Below are 19,256 nucleotides of genomic sequence, written 5' to 3'. Positions count from 1 at the left end.
TGAAATCAATAACAATAATCATTTGTAAAAAATAAAATGACAATTCTAATTCTGACATAAATTAGATTAGATATTCCTGATTAAAAAATCTAATTTGAAATGATTTACAAAATCTAAATTATTTCATATTATATCATATCATAAAGTTATAATTTAAAATAATTCAAATAATTTAAAATTCTCAACTTCGAATTAGTTTAAATCATAAAAGTATGAACCAGAAATTGCGATATTATTTTCTAATCTGATTTAATTTGAGATGATTCGAGAGTTCAAATCATTTTAAATAATCTCAAATCAGAAAATAATATTTCGTTGTTTTTTAATTCAATCTGATTTAAAATAGTTCATTCCAAAATTTATACTCGAAAGCAAAATAATTCAGACAATTTGAAATGATTCAAAATGATTCAGAGTTACGTAATCTCAAATCATTCCAAATTAGACTTCTTAATCAAGGATATACCTTATTCTTGTAATTCAATTGTCTAACACATAGAAACTATGAAGAAGAACCTTATATATTAAGTATTCAGTAATAATTTTTTTAAAAACTGTTATATAATGTTGGTCTCCGAGTTTGGAGCTAATCACTTAGTTCTTGATGAGTATACACTGAGAGAACAATTTATTTGAGCCAAATGAGATATGTATCAGGCAAATAAATCCCATCCCTAGCAGATCCGAATTACGGTAAATTACCGTAGCTTACCGCAAATAACCGCAGAGTACCGTAATTTACCGCAGACTTGCCGTAATTTACAGTATGCAGAAGAAGTACCGCAAAAATACGGCATTTTACCGTAAGTACGGTAAGTTGCAGTAATCTACCGTAAATTACGGCAATCTACCGTAAAATATGGTAATTTACCGTAATTTAGATCCACTGGGGATATTTAAATGGACCTAATCAGTATTTATTTGAGAGAAAGATATGGTTCATTTGAATGAAATTATGATTTGTTTATCGTTAACAAATTTTTATTCGATGGCGCCACCAGCCGTAGTGGAATTTTTTTCAACCAAAATTTGTTATCTATAAGCAAATATATATTCGAATGATATATACTCAGTGTGAACAAATTAATACATCATTATCTTATTTTCTGAAAATATTAATATGGGTCATTTGACTTAATTTTCTTATGAGTCTTGCTTATAGTATTATTAATGATGAAAAATGAACATTACAAAAAAACATCATTATCAAAATCTCTGCTTGAAGCCTACCTCTCGGCTATGGTGACTGGTTAGTAATTGTGAAAAAATTATTCAGATTCAATTTAAATAAAAACTTTGTTGCAATTTTTGTAGCTCTGATTTTTTTTTTTTTTTTTTTTTAAATAATTGAATTTTTACGAAAAAAATATAAATCTAGTGATAAAGATAAAAAAAGACGTAAACAAAAACAAAAATATATTTTTTTTCGAGAAAACATTCCGCAGTTATGTAAAATTATTTATTTTTTTACGGACGTTCAAAATGAAATTTTTCAATAATGACTTTCTCTACATTGGGATTTCTATCATATTCAACAATAGCAAGTAAATTGCGACATTGACGTTACATTGGTTCTATACTACACACTACTCGCGCCTTTTCACATCCTCGCGATATTGAGAAATTTAGTCGCGTTTTAGTCCAGTCGTAGTTCGTTCCGGTAACTACATATACATTTATTATATGTATTTATATATATAGAATCAATCATCACTAACAAAATACACTAATATATACTAACATAATTTTGTTACGTGAAGGGTCGCGTGAATGTACGCGTGCCACGATAATAAGGGTTTTCATACGCGTGCTTATTAAAGTTGTGCATTAGTTGTTGATGGCTAGTATTGTTGAAAATTTCCACCCTTTCCAAAACCCATAAGAGGCTTAAAGGGCGTCGTAAATCCCTAAAAAGATTTTATTTATCCATATAAATAAAAAAGAGTATCAAAAAATTAAGTATCCAAGTATTCAAAAAATGATAAAAAAAAAAAGTGTCACCGCTTACAGTGGACGATAGATTTTATTCTGATGCTCTTTTCACTACCAGGTGTCACTCTCCGTGATACTATAACATAAGCCCTGACATAGTTTAGTCCATAAAATCCCATAAACACCGTACTAAAAATACTAAAGAATCTGAAAAGAATAAAATATCGGTCTTGCTGTAATTTTACGGCAATTTTCCAAATGAATGATCATCATAAGAGACATGATACATCCAGGTGGCGCTGTTACATTCTCTATTGCTCTTTTAACGTTTTTTTTTTTCAATACTAATATATCTTTCTCTTTGAAGCTTTTTTCTGTTTTTCTTTTTTTATATTTCCAATGTTCATTTCTTTTATTTTTATACTTTTCCTCTTCCCAAGTTGAAACTCTATTCGTCAAGACATATATACGCTCTCAAGTATTGGTGTTCTGGAACCTCCCTCACTTCTTTTATATTCCTAATGTATGTGTTCTATGGCAACAGAAGCTGAAGAAGCAGCATCAGTAGCAAATGACAATACATTACGCACTCAACTAAACGAAATCCATCCATATAATAAGAGAAGGACACAAATTATTTTATTTGTAGGGTTTGCACGACGACGACGAAAAACACCAAGTAGTAACGTTAGTGGTCAATGGACTGTAATCGTATTATTCATCACGTGCTACGAGCTATTCTTTGTTGGTTTTTTTTTTCTGTTATTGTTATTATTATTATTATTGTGGTTACATTTGATATTGAATTCTTTTGTATTCAATAGACACTATGACACATATGAATTCTTTATAGTGTATTTGATTGGAATTCCATATGTGATTTATACCCAATTCATTTGTCAAAAAGCTCTAAAGTCTAGACTATTTTATTATACGATTGATTATAAATTGTTTTATCAATTTATATCCCTAGTAACACGTGTTTGAGCAAGATTCTGGAGTAAGTATCTTGAGCAAGACCCCTAGCTGCTAGTGTCTTTTTCTACGTATGCCTTTCGCAAAATTGTGTATCAAGAAACTTATGCCAAGATTTGTGTATGTCTTGCTCATGGTATCGTACGCAAGAATATTAAAGATATCTTGAACACATGCAATGAAAAAGTGTCAAGACGCATTTCTTGCACCAGTAACTTACAGTAGGTACTCACGAATGGTTTGCGCAAAATCGGCTCACGGCTCAAGGTCCTTTAAGCCTTTGAGCCTTGAGCAAGCCATGCGCAACTATTTTCAACTATAGTCTTCCTCCAGAATTGAGTTGTAATCTAGCACGAATTTCTTGTGTAAGGCTTGCAATTTAAATCTGGTCACAAGTATCTGCAGCAAGACATATCCGGAGAAAAAAACACTAGCAACTATCGATCTTGAGAGCAGACTTCCCCGAGAACTGAAAGAGATTGTTAAATGGGATATTAAATCCAAGTTGGGCTTTTTAATTACATTTCATAAATTTAATTAAATAATGGTAATTAAAAATATATATATATATATGACTAAAAAGTTAATGGTTTTCGTTTCTTAAAAGATTATCTTTAATTTCCTGAGATGTCGAAAATTTTATTAAGATTAAATGATGACTTTCATGTAAGATAAGAGTATATATGTATATAAATAAGCAAAAAAGATTTTTTTTTGTAATCCACACCCAAGCTGTCTGCTTTACTTCCGTCTTGATGAGTTATCCCAGAAAGGGTATTGGAATTAGCAGCCAAAACTTGGGGGAATTTATTATTGCACGAACCAACGAGTTTCCGCAAGTGGGTGGTTATAACAAAAGTTGGGTGAAAAGTGCTTAAAGATGAACAAAAAGGAATAATGAAAGAAAAAAAAAATAATGATTAAGGAGATAAAGGTTTAATTTTTTTACAACCGAGAAAATACTTGAGGAAATTGATAAATCGATAGCCATAAGCTGATTTAAAGTTTCCTGATGATAAATTAATAATACTCTCAGTGGTAATTAATTATTAGTACGATAAAATGGCAAAAATTTTATTTTATATAATATTGTACTTGGATTACAAAGATTATAAAATAAAATCTTTATATTTTTTGTTTATTAATAACGATAAAAGTTTAAAAAAAAATTATACACCTAAAATTTTTTATTACTCATAATCTCCATGCATTAAAAAAAAAATAACACAAGCTTTCATATGATTACTTTAATGCAGTATTAAAATAGCTAACATAAAAAATAAAAAATGAAACACGTGTAAAGTCAGCAGAAGATTAAAAAAAATGTCTATAAAAAATCGTATCATCCTCATGACTGCATCTATACTAAATATAAACTGATCTATCGAAAACTACAGAGGGAGTTAACGCGCATCGAATTGTCTGAAGAGCTTGAACAATATCGGTGCTAGCCCACTACCAGTCCCCTTGTGCCATCAAAATGTAAACTGAAATGACATAGATCTAGAGTTCAGACACCAACAGACACCAAGAGTTAAGACAGTCATACAGCACAACACAACCATACAATAAGTAATGTATCTTTTGTATAAATGTGAGTAGTGTGTCATGTAATGTGTGCAGACATAAAATAATTGTTCACTGAAACTACAAGACTAGCAATACACTACATACCTACTTCTCCTTACTAATACTAAGTCTGTCTTTTAACAATCTCAAGTTTGCTCTCTCAACAACCACCTATATTTGATATTATTCTCAACACCATCAGCATTGTTGTTGTATTGTCATCTTGCTAGTTGTCATCCTCGTCCTCCGCATTGCGTCTTCCTAGTTATAGTCATAGTTGTCGTTATATATATATATATATATATATATATATATATATATATATATATATATATGTATTGTTGGGGAACTTTTGATTTAGACACGGCAATTTAGTCACGGAGAAGCTTCTACATTCTACGGCTTATACAAACTCCAATACTAGGATATATACATATATAAATGGATGTATGTATATACACATCCAGATTCTCTCAACAATAAATTATACCCTATTCGAATTTCTAACATCATCTATACGACAAGTAAAGAGAGAATGAGAGAAAGAAATAAATAAAATAACTTTTACCATCTCTCTTGTTTAACACACGTGTCTATTCAAATGTTACATTATAGACATATTCTAAAGAACCAAACCCTCGAGTGTGTGTATATAATATATAAAAAAAAGCATATTTCAATAGTATTGTATATTAAATATTCCTCTAATATTATTTCTGTGTCATTTAATTTTTATGTCACTTCTATGGACTGAAAATTTGATTACAGTTTTATAAATTTAGTTTTTTTTTTGTTTCGTTTAGAAATTTTTTTTAAATAATTAAAAAGTATGTTAAGATATTAATTTAATTTAAAAGTTCATTAGAGCTTATAAAGTGAAAAGTTTTAATGTAAACTTTTAGTTTTAATAATTTTGTACAAAGAACGTTGATGCTAAAATTATGAATCCTATAGCATGTTGATAGTATGTATGTATGTGAAAGGTATACATTAATTTTATTATTTATACATAGATATAGATATGGAGATTTAGGTAAAACATGTAAATACAAAAACGTGTGCATATTCGTACTGTAGCACAATGATATATAAGGGACGAAATATATATAAAGTTGATGGTACTCTAGAGATACGCTTGTGACCATAAATATTTTTAGTAGTGTAATTCTGGTACCTACAATATAAATCGTAATTTAGTCAATAGCCAATCGTCGGCGTTGGTTACGGCACGCGCGTCCTGATGACGTTACAGGAAACGAAAAAATACCTGACACGAGTCACCGAGATAACGAAATTTTACAATGCGAATTTTTTATTAGTCTATGTATAGATATACTAAAATATACACTTTTAATATTACGAAGTTAAATTCTTTGTGTGCTTTATTTTATTGATTGTCAATTGTCTTCAACCCTCGTTTTGAATTTTATTAGATTTGGTGCAATAAAAAAGAAATTTAATTAAAATTTTATTTAATTCAAACATTCAAAAATTCTTAAACAATAATAAAAATAAACTGATTAATTTATTGTCATTTTTTTAAGTTCTTTAATTTTTTTTTTTATTCATTAGGAGAGAGCCGGACAAAATGAGGAAGCTTAAGACAAAATGCATTTTTTATACTGAATACTCTTAATCATTTAATTTGAATTTATGTTTAAAGAATATTAGAAGAGATATAAAAATGAGATTTAAAAAAAATAGAAAAAAAGGCAACAATTTTTTTCATATTTTTTAGCCAAATTTAATTATTATGATCATGTATTAAAGAAACATCATTCACATAATAAATGAGCCGCTAAAAAAAATTTAATAAATTGCTATACCATAAAATAATTTATTTCAATATAAAATTTGCAGATGGTAAATTCCGTCCTAACCTTCCCTATATTTTACCATATCCAAAGGTCTTTATATTAAAATAAACATATTTCAATTTCCGAGTATCCTAAATCAGTATTAAAAATAAAAAAAAATAGAAATAGGTCAATTTACGTGAATTATGAGGAGTGATCCTTAAAGCATACGGCTCGACTCATGTTCACATGAGTTAAATCCCGGGTATATGTATGTTTGCACAAGATATGAAAGCTAAACTAAACTACTGATGTATATAAGTACGGTCAAACGAATGAAAATTCCCTCAATGCTTTTATTATCCTCTTTCTTCTCACTCCTTCAATTTTACATCCATTCTATATCTATAATAATATATCCAAACCCGACCGCATATACATCGGGTTCGATCTAATCCGAGAATATATGAGGCTAATTTGTAACTTGTAATCTCTTCGTAAATGCCTCGATTGTAACTCCGTGAATTATGTTGCATTTGGCATACAGACAATGATTATAATAATAAAAGTAACTATTTCTTTCACCAATAACTGATCATACCATTTAACAATTCAATATCATCTGTATCCAGTAATACAATACAATGCAATAATAATAATTTTAACGCTAATACAATCCTTGTATCCTTAAGATAGTTTAAATTGTTTTCAAAACCCACCTAAATTTCCAGTCGATTCTCCATATTTGCCTACTCAAAGCTTACAAAGAACATATTCACAATTCAATTCTAAATAGGTTTAATTTTCTCTCTCTCTCTCTCTCTCTCTCTCTCTCTCTCTCTCTCTCTCTCTCTCTCTATTCAATTCCAAAACTTACAAGTAAAATTTTCTCTATATGAGCCACCAGTTTCAAACTATTCGTAATACATATCATATAACAGAATTAAATTCACAAACAATCCAAATTTGTCTCAAATTCGCAATAAGCCAAGTAAAGTTTAGATTAAAATTTAATCGTTTGTCCATTGTACATACACACAGATACATCGAATGAATTTATAAAGTTAAAATTGTTAAATTAAATTCATGTTGACCTGGTGAAGCGGCTAAACTATTTTAAATAGTAACCCGATGAATCAAAAATAAAAATATCAAAATAAAATTCGGCTGACAAAAATATATAAAATATAAATAGCTAAGAATAAATATTAAATTTATATTGATCTCCCTTTTTTTGTTATATATATAGAATAGAAATTATAGGTATTTGGTATATATAGATAGATGTGAATATGTGGGATTAAATCGAGCCCTTACTTTCCAAAAAAGCGCAAAAATCATGGACATTAACATAATCGGCTTACCTTTCATACATATATGAGGGGTGAAACTTTGTTCTGTATATATTCGCCGTGTATCCCGTGTCGTTTAGATTCAAACTACAACTACAGTCTGTAGACTAGAGACTAAAGTATTAATATTAACACATGAGATATAGAGTAGATAGTTTATACGTGGCAAAATTTGCAACTGGTTGTCGATTATATCGTTGCCGAATATGTGTCTACTTATTCCTTTGTTCATATAACGGAATTAATCTTCCTAAACACCTAAATTATAATCGCTGTTTTAACCTGGTTAATGCATTATACATATCCGGTGCAAAGATATATGCAAAGGAGATAACAATATTAATATATATCATAAATATATAAAGGAAAATACGTAAATGACAAACAGATTCAGTAATCAAGTCATTAATAATTTGGTCTAGCAACTCGAATATGTATAATTAAATAATCAATGAGCATATATTATTCTATTGTAATTGGCTTAGAAAAATTTAATCAGTAATTTTAATTAATTATTTTATTTAAAATCGTTGTATCCTTTACTTCGACTGTCAATACAACAAATTTTATCGTACAATTATTAATTAGGCAATAAAATTAGCCAATCAATTAGTTAACTAATTATTGATATAATAATTGTAATATCTGAATATTATATAATTGATTGCTTCAATTAACAGTACCCATACATGTATACAGAAAAAGGATTTCCTCGAAAATTTTCGTTTTCATTTCATAATGCAAAAAATTTCTTGGGGTGAGTAAAAATTTTATGCACCAAGAAATCCTTTTTTTTTTTGTATGAAAAAGTGACGCCGTGGCCAGTTTGATTTCAAGTAAAATGAAATTTCGGGTCTAATTGCTTCGCCCGCACCAATATAAAAGTGCGCGAAATAATGCAATATCGAATGATTGAAAATTGTGAAAAAACATTTTCATAAATAATTTAATACAAGACACACTGGGTAATAATTTAACGGTTTTTTTCAAATGTGTGCCATTTTGGAACGAATTTTTTTGATAAAATTTTCTATCAATTAATGAAAAAATTAAGTTAATTCGATCAATTAGATCAATAGATATGCTTTCAAAATATCGCTGTGTATAAATCACTCATGTGTAATCTTCCGTAACCTTTTTTGAGTATTTCTTAAGGGTTAATAGCTCCCTGATTAAGCAAAACGATTTACTCAATGATGAATGTATTCCTATATAGTATTAACATTGAATCGTTTTGAATAATTTCTAATCGTTTTTTATAACCAGGGCTGCTACTTCACCTTATTCTCCTTATGTTAAATAATAATTAATTATTGCATAAAATGACTAATAAAATTGATGTACTCTTTAAATGTAGAGCTGAGATATTTTTTACTATTCTTTCTAATAAGCTTTCCAGCAACAATATTTATTTATTTGTAAAGCAATAATATTTGACAGGGTGTCGCACGCTCGGTAATCTATATAGATGTATTTTCATCGATAACAATTTAGAAACAGAACGAATCAGGTAACGATAAAGTTTACTTATTTTATCCTTTCGAAGATGAGCACGAAAAAAAATGATAAATTCCCAGCACATGCGGCTTTATTATTTCTTTTCAGTTAAACTTTCTTATCTGACATGAGATTGTTTTTATTTTTTTGACGTATTGTTTTTTTTAATACTCACTAATATTGTTTACTTATATCTTAAAATTTTTCCAATATCTAAATTCCACGTGCACGATCAAACTTCAGTACTTTAAAATATATATATATATATATATATATATATATATATATATATATATATATATATATATATATTTTTTTTTTTTTTGCAAAAACTTTTTTTGCAATAGAACGTTTTATTTTCTCATTTGTTAATTCACCGATTTTGGTTTAGAGTATGCTATTGTTATTTCACTAATCATTATTGTTATAAACATTTTACTTCGGTTAAAAATAATTAATTATTAATTATTATAATAACAAGACTAGTAGCTAACCAGCTACGGAAATTTTCAAGTTTTTTTTAGTAAAAAATTAGTTGCAATGTACCTAGTGGACATAAGGTAAAAGCCCCTATACCCGCTCAGTACCATTATATAGTCGCTCACTTAAACTGTTTAAGGCGTTTTTTTATAATTTTTGTATAAAAAAAATACAACTAAAAATATTATTACTGATAAATAATTATTTGTGAATCTAAATATATCAAAATATGATGTATCAAATTATTTTATAATAGATTATAAATTTAAATTAAATGGCTGTTTTAAAAATCGCGCTTAGCCGGACATTTTTTACTTTAATGTTCATTTCTTAAATTAAATTTAGATTACGTCAAATTTTTTAAAAATCGTTATAACTATATTTTATTAAATACATTTTTAAAATTCATAAAAATTTTATACTATGAAAAAATAAAGTAGTATAATTTGTAAATTATTTTCCAAATCAATAAACTTATCATAGTTTAATTGATATTGTCTTAGAGCGACTATGGGTACACTTAAGGACCTTATTTAAAGAATTAATAATAATTAATTATCAACGTTATTCTTCAAACTGAAATTTTATTCTGATACTCGAAACTTCAAAAAATAACTATAAAAAAAAAAATATGGTTTTTCATTTTATTAATTAATTTATATTGAGTGATTTAATCTCACTCTAATGAAAAGTGAGCGGGTATAAAGACTTTTACCTTATTAAAATAAAGAAAAAATTTAATTTTTAAAAACTCTTAAAAACCCAATAGACGACTGATAATAAATGATTTAAAGATATAAAAGTTACTTTTACAAGAATACGTATATAAATAATTAAACAAACATACCAAAATGATAATGGTTCTTTATAATTTTTTTTTTATTTTATCAAATAAACCCTGGTGCCACTTTCTCTTCAAAAACTTGCCGTTAAATATTTTCAGTCAGGTTAACGTCAAGTTCTGCTGTTCCAAGTTTTCACTGTAATATAAGTACAAGATGCATTACAAGTTAATATAAATTTACAGCCGTAATAAAAGTATAAGTTGTATGTATCAGAAAGTTATTTACCTTCAGGTTGCAGAAAACAAAGTTGAAAACCAAAAGCTCATTTAACCTGACAGAAACTTGCAAGAAAAAACATGATACTGAAGTCAGTCAACGTCTAATTATTTTTTATTTTTTTTTTTAAAGATAAACTGTAACAAAAACAATATTTAAAAAATTGCACCTATAGCTTTTGTATTATTCTACATGTGTATATTTTAAGGTTTTCTTTTTTGCAATTCATTTGTTGAAAAAGATCCTGAAGTTAGTAAACAATTAATAAGTGTGAATGTAGCTGACAATTATCGATTTTAAAAATTTTTATATTACTAAATTAAATTTAAATCGAATAAAATTTAAAAAATGCGTATTTATAGAATATCAAAGTGAGTATGTGCATTTTTTAAATTTTTATACTTTTAATTCTTTACATAATTCGTTTATTGAGAATTTAAAATTTGTCTCATATCTGTTTCATTTACACTCATGACAATTAACAAATTTCGGAATGATGTTGAAGTTAGCCGGCATTTCATAATTTTAGGAATTTTAAAAAACGCTAAATTATAAAAAAAACAAATATTTAAAAAAATTGCACTCAAAGTTTTTTTAATTTTCTACATGTGCATATTTTTAATTTTTCGATTTTTGTAATTAAATAGTTTAAAATAAAATCCAAAAATTTTCAATCGTCTGCTAAATTCAGGATCATATTTCGGATTGTTTTTTTTTTCAATAAATCAGTTACAAAAAAAAAAAAGTAAAAATATGCACATCTGAAAAATTCAAAAAAACTATAAGTACAATTTTTAAAAATGATTTTTTTTATAATTTATCATTTTAAAAAAAATCAAAAAATAATTAAACGTCAGTTAATTTACGATACTGAAGTTAGCCGACATATAATAATTTTTTGAATATTTTCAGAACGATAAATTATAAAAAAAAAGTATTTTAAAAAATTGCACTTATAGTTTTTCAAATGTTCTACATGTGCGTATTTTAAATTTTTCTTTTTTGTCAAAAAAAAATAATCGAAAAATTGTTAATTGTCTGCTAACTTCAGGATCATGGAAAAATTTAAATGAACAACATTTTACTTCCAAATTGACTACAAGTTAGCGTCAACTATTTGCACCATCAAGTTTTTGCAGTCAACTTGACATCTCTTATTTCGGTTGTAAATTTCCGTCGACTTGCGATAAAAATGCCTATCAGAGATCAATAAAACAAAATTCCACTACTTCTTATGTCGATAAAATAGATCCCGCGGTAAAATTACAAAATTCAAAGATGCCGCCACGTTCTTAGTCTGATTTTCTACAGTTAAATCTTGAGTGAAAACTTAAACTATTGTTAAATAGTGACGTAGACGCAGAAGCGAAGGACGCAATAGAGTTTCTTCGAGTTTAACTACGCCATGTTGTGGATCGCGATATAAAACAAGTCTCGTGATTTCGCTTGGTCAAACTTTTCCATAAGATAATAAAATTCTGTTGATTATTTGTCAATTTACTTATGCGAAACATTAACTGATTATTACAATCATTACAATTATTTATTTAAAACTAAATAAATCAATAAGACATTGAGAAGTTAGTAATTCAGTGATTAATATATTTTTTTTATTACCTAAGTCAGCCATTAGTGTGCCTTGTACCTTAAGAAATGTGGAATTGAGTTATTCTTTTTAATTTACGACGCTTATTGTAGTTTTGTAGATACTTAAAACATTCACCATGCCGAGAAAACCAATGAATAATCGTTTTGGCAAACAAAACAAACATTTTTTCAGTAAGTATCTGTTCTTTTTTAATTATTATTATTCTCATACTGCTGTCTTTGTCAAACTCAATGACTTTAATTTTATTTTTTACTTTAAATTTATTTCATCATATTTTTTAATGATACTGTAAACACCTCATGTCCATTAATTTTTTCATTTTTATCCGTCAACTAAAAATTATAAAAGAATAACCATGTAAAATTCTAGGTAAATTTATATACTAAGAATTTATTTGTTGATTTAAAAACATAAAATTTTTTGGACTCACGTTTTCACTTCAACTTTTTTTTTTTTTTTTTTTTTTTTTTTTCCCGAGTTTTTATTAACTCGCTTTAATGTATTCGGGTGGAATTTTGTAATTGATTTTAAAGTAACATAGCTCAGAATTAGATGACAATGCAAGGAAATGAAAAGTAAAAAAAAAAAAAAGAAGGATAACAAAGATTGCGTTTGATATACGACTTAAATTTCGACGGGCCATTGCAACGTTAACTTTCTTTCGTATTCGTTTGTTTAGATGAGTTATATTATTACACTGCAGATGATATGACACGTGTGTAAATTTTCTCATTGATAGCTTCCCTCTAGACTTCTTAGAGTTATATATTGTATCTTACAGCTATTTTCATACCTATTAAAAATAGTCCACCTGAAGATCGGAACGTTTTTCGCGCAACGAAAAAATAATTGTAAAGATAAATCTACTAAATGACTAGATTTCTAAAATTTTTCGCCCATTAGGTAAGAGACCCAGTATCAGATCAGGAAACTAGTTCCTGATCACTCATATGTTTCCTAAATTTTACTAAATATAGATATGAGTGTAAATGTAACTGACAAGTGGGAATTTTTTAAATTTTTGAGCAAGTAAATAAAATTCTAAAAACAGGCAATTCAAGTCCGGAAAACTGCTTGACTTGAACATGTTGAGAGTAATGCTCTACTTCAAACACTTTGCGTTATGAGGCAAGCAAATTACGTATTTAGATCAATGAAAGATTAATGCGCGCATTTTTTAAAATTTTATTATTTTAATTAATTTATTAATTTATTTAAAATATATGATTGTCTAATGTCTACTACATTCAAACTTATAATATAAAAATACAAATATATGGAGTGATCAAGTACTAGTTTCCCGATCGGGTATTAGGTCTTTTACTTTAGATGCTGGTATATCAGCTGAAAATCTTAGGCCACCTCAACTTCCGGAGCTACCCCTTAAGTAGTCGAATAACGTAAATTTTTTTCATTTCCGTTGTGCGAAGAACGTTCTATTTTTCAAATACACAATCACAATTATAGAGGACTGAGTAAGAAATTTGGAATCTGTATAGGGTTTTAAATCTTGATGAAGCTTAGAGAAATTATTCTATACTTTTTAGTCCGTTTTAAAAACGTGGTATATAAAAAAATTTCTTTTTATTACCATAATTATTTTAATTTTGATTTTTACTTCCACAGATCATGATGATAGAACAGCACGTATGGATGATGACCATCCAATGGATTTCGGCGCTGCTAAAGTACGTGTTGTATCATTTAAAAAAGCACGATTAGGACGAGATCGTTATGTAAGACCAATGATTAAAGAATACTTGGGTGATGATGCTATGTCTTCGGGTACCAATAATAATGCTCGCCAGGTTATGTTTAGGACTAAAAACAAAATGAAAGGTGGACGACTTAGTCCTATGGCACAACGAGGTCCTAAATTACATAAGAGTAGAGTTAATTTTAGTGGTGAAGCCCAATGGTATAAAATAACGGTTGGTATTTTTTTTTATTTACATTACACTTTATTCATTTTCTGTTTATAAGACGAATAAACAATTGATCATTTTAAAAATATTATTTCAGATATTGTACGGCGATAAATATGAAAAAGACTACATATTAAATAGTCTGCTGAGTTATATTGCTCCCGATACATTTATACCAATAATGGTAATTATTTATATATTTTTTAATTAATAACGTAAAAGCCCCTATACCCGCTCACTTCTCATTGGAGTGAGATTAAATCACTCAATATAAATTATTTAATAAAATGAAAAACCATATTTTTTTTTTATAGTTATTTTTTGAAGTTTCGAGTATTAGAATAAAATTTTAGTTTGAAGAATAACGTTGATAATTAATTATTATTAATTTTTTAAATAAGGTGCTTGAGTGTACCCATAGTCGCTCACTAAAAGTTGTCATGTACCATTACTCGATCAACACATGACCCTTTAGTCGCTCAAAGACAATATTAATTAAACTATTATAAGTTTATTGATTTGGAAAATAATTTATAAATTATACTACTTTATTCTTGAATAATATAAAATTTCATGAATTTTAAAAATGTATTTAATAAGATATAGTTATAACGATTTTTAAAAAATTTGACGTAACCTAAATTTAATCTAAGGAACGAACGTTAAAGTAAAAAATGCCCGGCTAAGCGCGATTTTTAAAACAGCCATTTAATTTAAATTTATAATCTATTATAAAATAATTTGATACATCATATTTTAATATATTTAGATTCACAAATAATTATTTATCAGTAATAATATTTTTAGTTGTATTTTTTTTTACACAAAACTTATAAAAAAACGCCTTAAACAGTTAAAGTGAGTGACTATATAATGGTACTGAGCAGGTATAGGGGCTTTTACCTTATTTTAAATTGAACGATGGTTATTGTAATTATTATCTAAAATTATTTATTTCATTTTTAGTACAAAGTCATAGGACAAGAAGCTATTTTTTATGTAGACAGTCAAGAGACGGCAAATAAATTATTGGAATGTAATAAAAAAATAACGACGCCTGACAATCACAAAATTCAAGTAAGAATACGTCCTGGTTTTCCACGATGTGAAATTGACGACACGCTTAGAGGAAAATTGAAAGCAGCAATGGCGAAGCGGTACCGGCAAGAAAATAATGCCTTGGATTTGTCATGTTTTCATCATGATCCTGATCTTGTCCAAGATTATTTTTGCGCTTTATTCAGACCTGTGATGTTAATGTTAGTGTTGGATATAGTCGCCGAAGCAATTCCTAATCTCGAGGCATTAAATCTTGATAATAATAAATTGTCTATGGTAGACAAGTTAGTTTTTTTGGAGAAGAAATTTAAGCATTTAAAAATTTTATACATTGGTGACAACAAAGTAAGTTATTTTATATTATTTCAGTTCAGTAACCTCTTGTAATTATTGTGTATGTATTTTACTTTTTTCTTAGATTAGAGAAATGCATCAACTAGACGTTCTTAAAGATTTACAACTAGAAGAATTACGTCTCGCTGGTAACCCTGTTGTACAACAAAAGTATAAAAAACGTACTGACGATTATATCAGGTACTGTAATCAATTTTGTATAATTATTTTAATATATCCAAGTAGTTGGATACAGGGGATTGGATAAATTTTTTTTTTTTTTTTAATTATATTGATCTTAGAAAAAAATATGAAATTGCTGTAGTTCAAAAAAAAAAAAAAAAGTTAAAAAATCTCCCTTTAATAATAAGGTATATTATTTTTGTTTTAATACAACTAATTCGGAGCATCCGCTTTTGGCTTTTTCTCTTCACGACAGTGACGTACGGAAGAAGTTCCCCAAACTACTGCGGTTGGTAAGTATTTATTTGTCATTAAAGACGTTCTTGCGTGAGGCTTACTATTAAATGAAAATTCACATTTTATATTTTTGTGGGCCGGATTTATTATGATAAAAAAACTTAAGTCAGAATGTCTAATTAAGAATTAAAATTTTTTACAATAACTGTTACATAAATCGATAGTTAAAAAAAAGTTGATAAATTATTTAAAAATTATTGAGATATTTTCAAAAATTTGCTAGCCTCAGAATTAAATTTGAAACAGTTATTCCTCATTTGACTCACGTGTCGCGCAAGAACGTACTTAAAAAAAAAAATATTAGGTTTTTTTTTATATGATAAAAATGATTATTAATATTAAATTAATAAAGGATGGTATGGAGCTACCAAAACCAATATTATTTGATGTCGCCGAAGAGGGTATCCAAGTACCACCAACGCAAAAGGTCTTTGCTAAAAATGGCGAAGCCCTTAAAGTTGCTGAACAGTTTATGCTTCAATACTTCACTATTTTTGATAGTGATTCTCGACAGCCTTTATTAGATGCTTATCATGAGCATGCATTTTTCAGTCTTACTGTTGCTCCGTGTCCTACGATACAAAAGTAAGTTAATAAATTATATTTATTATTTAATAAAAATATTAATTAATCAATAACATTTATTTACATATAATTTTTAATTATAGATTCAATAAATATACACCAGACAATAGAAATTTATTCCGTTCAAATGATACATCTCGCCGTACGAAATTACTAAAACAAGGAAGACTACCAGTAGTATCATTTATTTCTGAATTACCTAAGACTCAACATTATTTGAATTCATTTACTATGGACATTGGAGCGGTAACGGTAAGTTACATAATAATTAATGAATTAAGGGCCAGTTTTTTAAACCAGGTTTATTTTTAATCCGGGTTTTAATCATGATTGCTGGTTATAGAAATATATCATTAATGTATAGATATACTAGCAATATTAACTTGGACCCGAATATAATTAAACCCAATTCTCCGATGGTATTTCCCACTTTTTGAAAATTTTAAATGACACAACTGTCATAAGCACGTCAAAATTTTATCAATTAATTGAAAAAAAATTAAAATCTTAATTTAAAAAAAGACAACCTAGTTGCAATTTCATCGAGATGTAGAATTGAAAAACAAATTTTTACACTTGTTGTCCATTACGAGTTGAAAAAAATTTTAGCCTACAAAATTTGAAAATTCAAATTATAAAATTGACAAAGATTTTATTGAAATTTATTTAATAAATTTTGCTCAACTCCCAATTAATATCAACTAAATAATTTTTTTTTAAATTATAAATTCAGCGAAATCACAACTAATGTTAATTTTTTTTTAATTGATTGATAAAATTTTAATACGCTTATGACACTATTTTTGAAAAGTGAAGAGGAAACACTGTCTGAAAATGCCCTTAAATAAATAAATAAATAAATAATAATTTTAATTGTTTTATTAGCCATCAACGATAATGATAACAGTGACTGGCCTTTTCAAAGAAATAGGAACCAAGGATCAAGCAATCCGTTACTTTGATCGGACATTCGTAATTGTTAAATACGGCAGCGGTTATTGTATAAAAAATGAGCAGCTTCATTTAGCTCATCCAACACCAACTCAAGAGCGTCAAGCTATTAATAGTCCACAGAACACAATAGCTGAGCAAGCAGCAGCTGCTCAAGCTTCTGTTCAACAAGTACCTCAACAACAACAACCACAACAACAACAACTACAAGCTCAGCCTCAACCATCGACATCAGGTACATCCGAACCTAATCAACAACTCCAACGTCAAATGACTGTTGCTTTAATGGAGCAAACAAAAATGAATTTAGAGTGGAGTTTCAAGTGTTTACAAGAGGTACAGTGGAATTTCGATACAGCCATTCGGGCTTTTAATGAATTCTTCCAAGCTGGAAGAATTCCACCAGAGGCGTTTCTTAATAATAGCCTCTGCTAATATTAAAATATTATTTATATATATAAATTTAAAGAAAAAAAAGAAAAAAAACACCAAATTTATAGTCTTATTAATTAATATATTAATAGTTGGCACGAATTTGGTGATATTTTTTTTACTGTTAAATATTTAAATATTCCTTTAGTATAATTGTTAAATATTAATCTAGCATATTTTCTTGCACTGAGTCTTGGGTTAATATCCAAATTCGTGACACGTTTATTTAATTAGAAAAAAAATAATGATAACTTATTAACATTCTGTACATCATTCATAAAATTTACTTAATTGCCAAATATTAATGAATCAAATCATTTTCACTTATAATTAAATTCATTAAAAACAAAAAATTATAACTACAATATAACAGATATAGTTATCTTAATATTTGCAAAAACAAAAAATTGATATACTAAAAAAGTATAGAGATGTAATAAATTTGTAGTGTGCATTCGAAAAATAATAATTTTATATTTTAATTTAATTATGATAATTAAAACTAATTAATTAGTTATCGTTGTCAATTAATTTTTCTAGCGCACACTTATCAATTAAATTACAAATAATTTTTTTCAGTTATTTTAATTATTATTTTTAATTAATGAGGATAAATAATCAAATATTTAGAAAATTTTCAAACAAATATTAAATTATCTTCTTTTAATTTCAAATTTTTTTAAAAACATCGTATCATTTTTTAAATTGTATTATTCTTAAAACTTCTTTCTTTTGTTTTTTTCTTTTTTTTGACTCTTTATTCTCATGATCCGGGAAAAAATATAAAAAAACAGTCAATTGCCATAATAATTTTTACAATAAAAATAGCAAGAATTGTAAATATTCTTTCGAAGAAAAATTGAAACTAATTAGAAATTGTTTAAACAAAACTAGTTTTAAATTTAAAAATAAAATACTTAATTTTAAAAAAATAATAAAACATGAATACTAAAATAAAACACACAATTGAGGAAGACTCCTGAAGAAGAAACAAAGAAGATTTAAATTAAGTTATCATAAAATTTAAACCAAGAAAATATAATCTGCCTAAACACCGGCAATGTACTCGTATAAATTAATTTACGAGTACTAATGTTGCAGTGGCAAAATTAATCGAGCTTCGGTTTGTTCAAGATAATCTTGTTCGAACCATCAAGAGAAGCTTGATGTCATAAATTTTCTTATGATAACTAGAAATTTATTTCTAGTTTTAAATCATG

At 27.3% G+C, this 19,256-nt stretch overlaps 1 protein-coding gene across 1 annotated transcript; it reads left to right on the top strand.

Annotated features, from left to right (window-relative positions):
* The first annotated feature begins 12,027 nt into the window (after positions 1-12,027).
* On the top strand, positions 12,028-18,458 carry LOC103575382 (nuclear RNA export factor 1). The gene is made up of 10 exons (XM_014443751.2): positions 12,028-12,242; positions 12,361-12,441; positions 13,898-14,202; positions 14,294-14,380; positions 15,163-15,600; positions 15,674-15,789; positions 16,028-16,064; positions 16,421-16,653; positions 16,737-16,905; positions 17,539-18,458. The coding sequence occupies exons 2-10, from the start codon at positions 12,387-12,389 to the stop codon at positions 18,037-18,039; spliced, it is 1,941 nt and encodes a 646-aa protein (XP_014299237.1). The 5' UTR covers positions 12,028-12,242; positions 12,361-12,386; the 3' UTR covers positions 18,040-18,458.
* The last annotated feature ends 798 nt before the right edge of the window (positions 18,459-19,256 follow it).

This window comes from Microplitis demolitor, chromosome 7 (genome assembly GCF_026212275.2).
Source record: "Microplitis demolitor isolate Queensland-Clemson2020A chromosome 7, iyMicDemo2.1a, whole genome shotgun sequence".
Classification (NCBI taxonomy): domain Eukaryota; kingdom Metazoa; phylum Arthropoda; class Insecta; order Hymenoptera; family Braconidae; genus Microplitis; species Microplitis demolitor.
Note: the sequence above shows the minus strand (reverse complement) of the source record. Positions and strands in the feature narration are given on the sequence as shown.

Bases quoted from the DNA above. Each gene is read 5' to 3' on its own strand.
- LOC103575382 (XM_014443751.2), top strand. From the start codon at position 12,387: ATGCCGAGAAAACCAATGAATAATCGTTTTGGCAAACAAAACAAACAT. The intron at 12,442-13,897 runs GTAAGTATCTGT...TTACTTCCACAG, and splicing joins ACAAAACAAACATTTTTTCA to ATCATGATGATAGAACAGCA. The intron at 16,906-17,538 runs GTAAGTTACATA...TTGTTTTATTAG, and splicing joins TGGACATTGGAGCGGTAACG to CCATCAACGATAATGATAAC.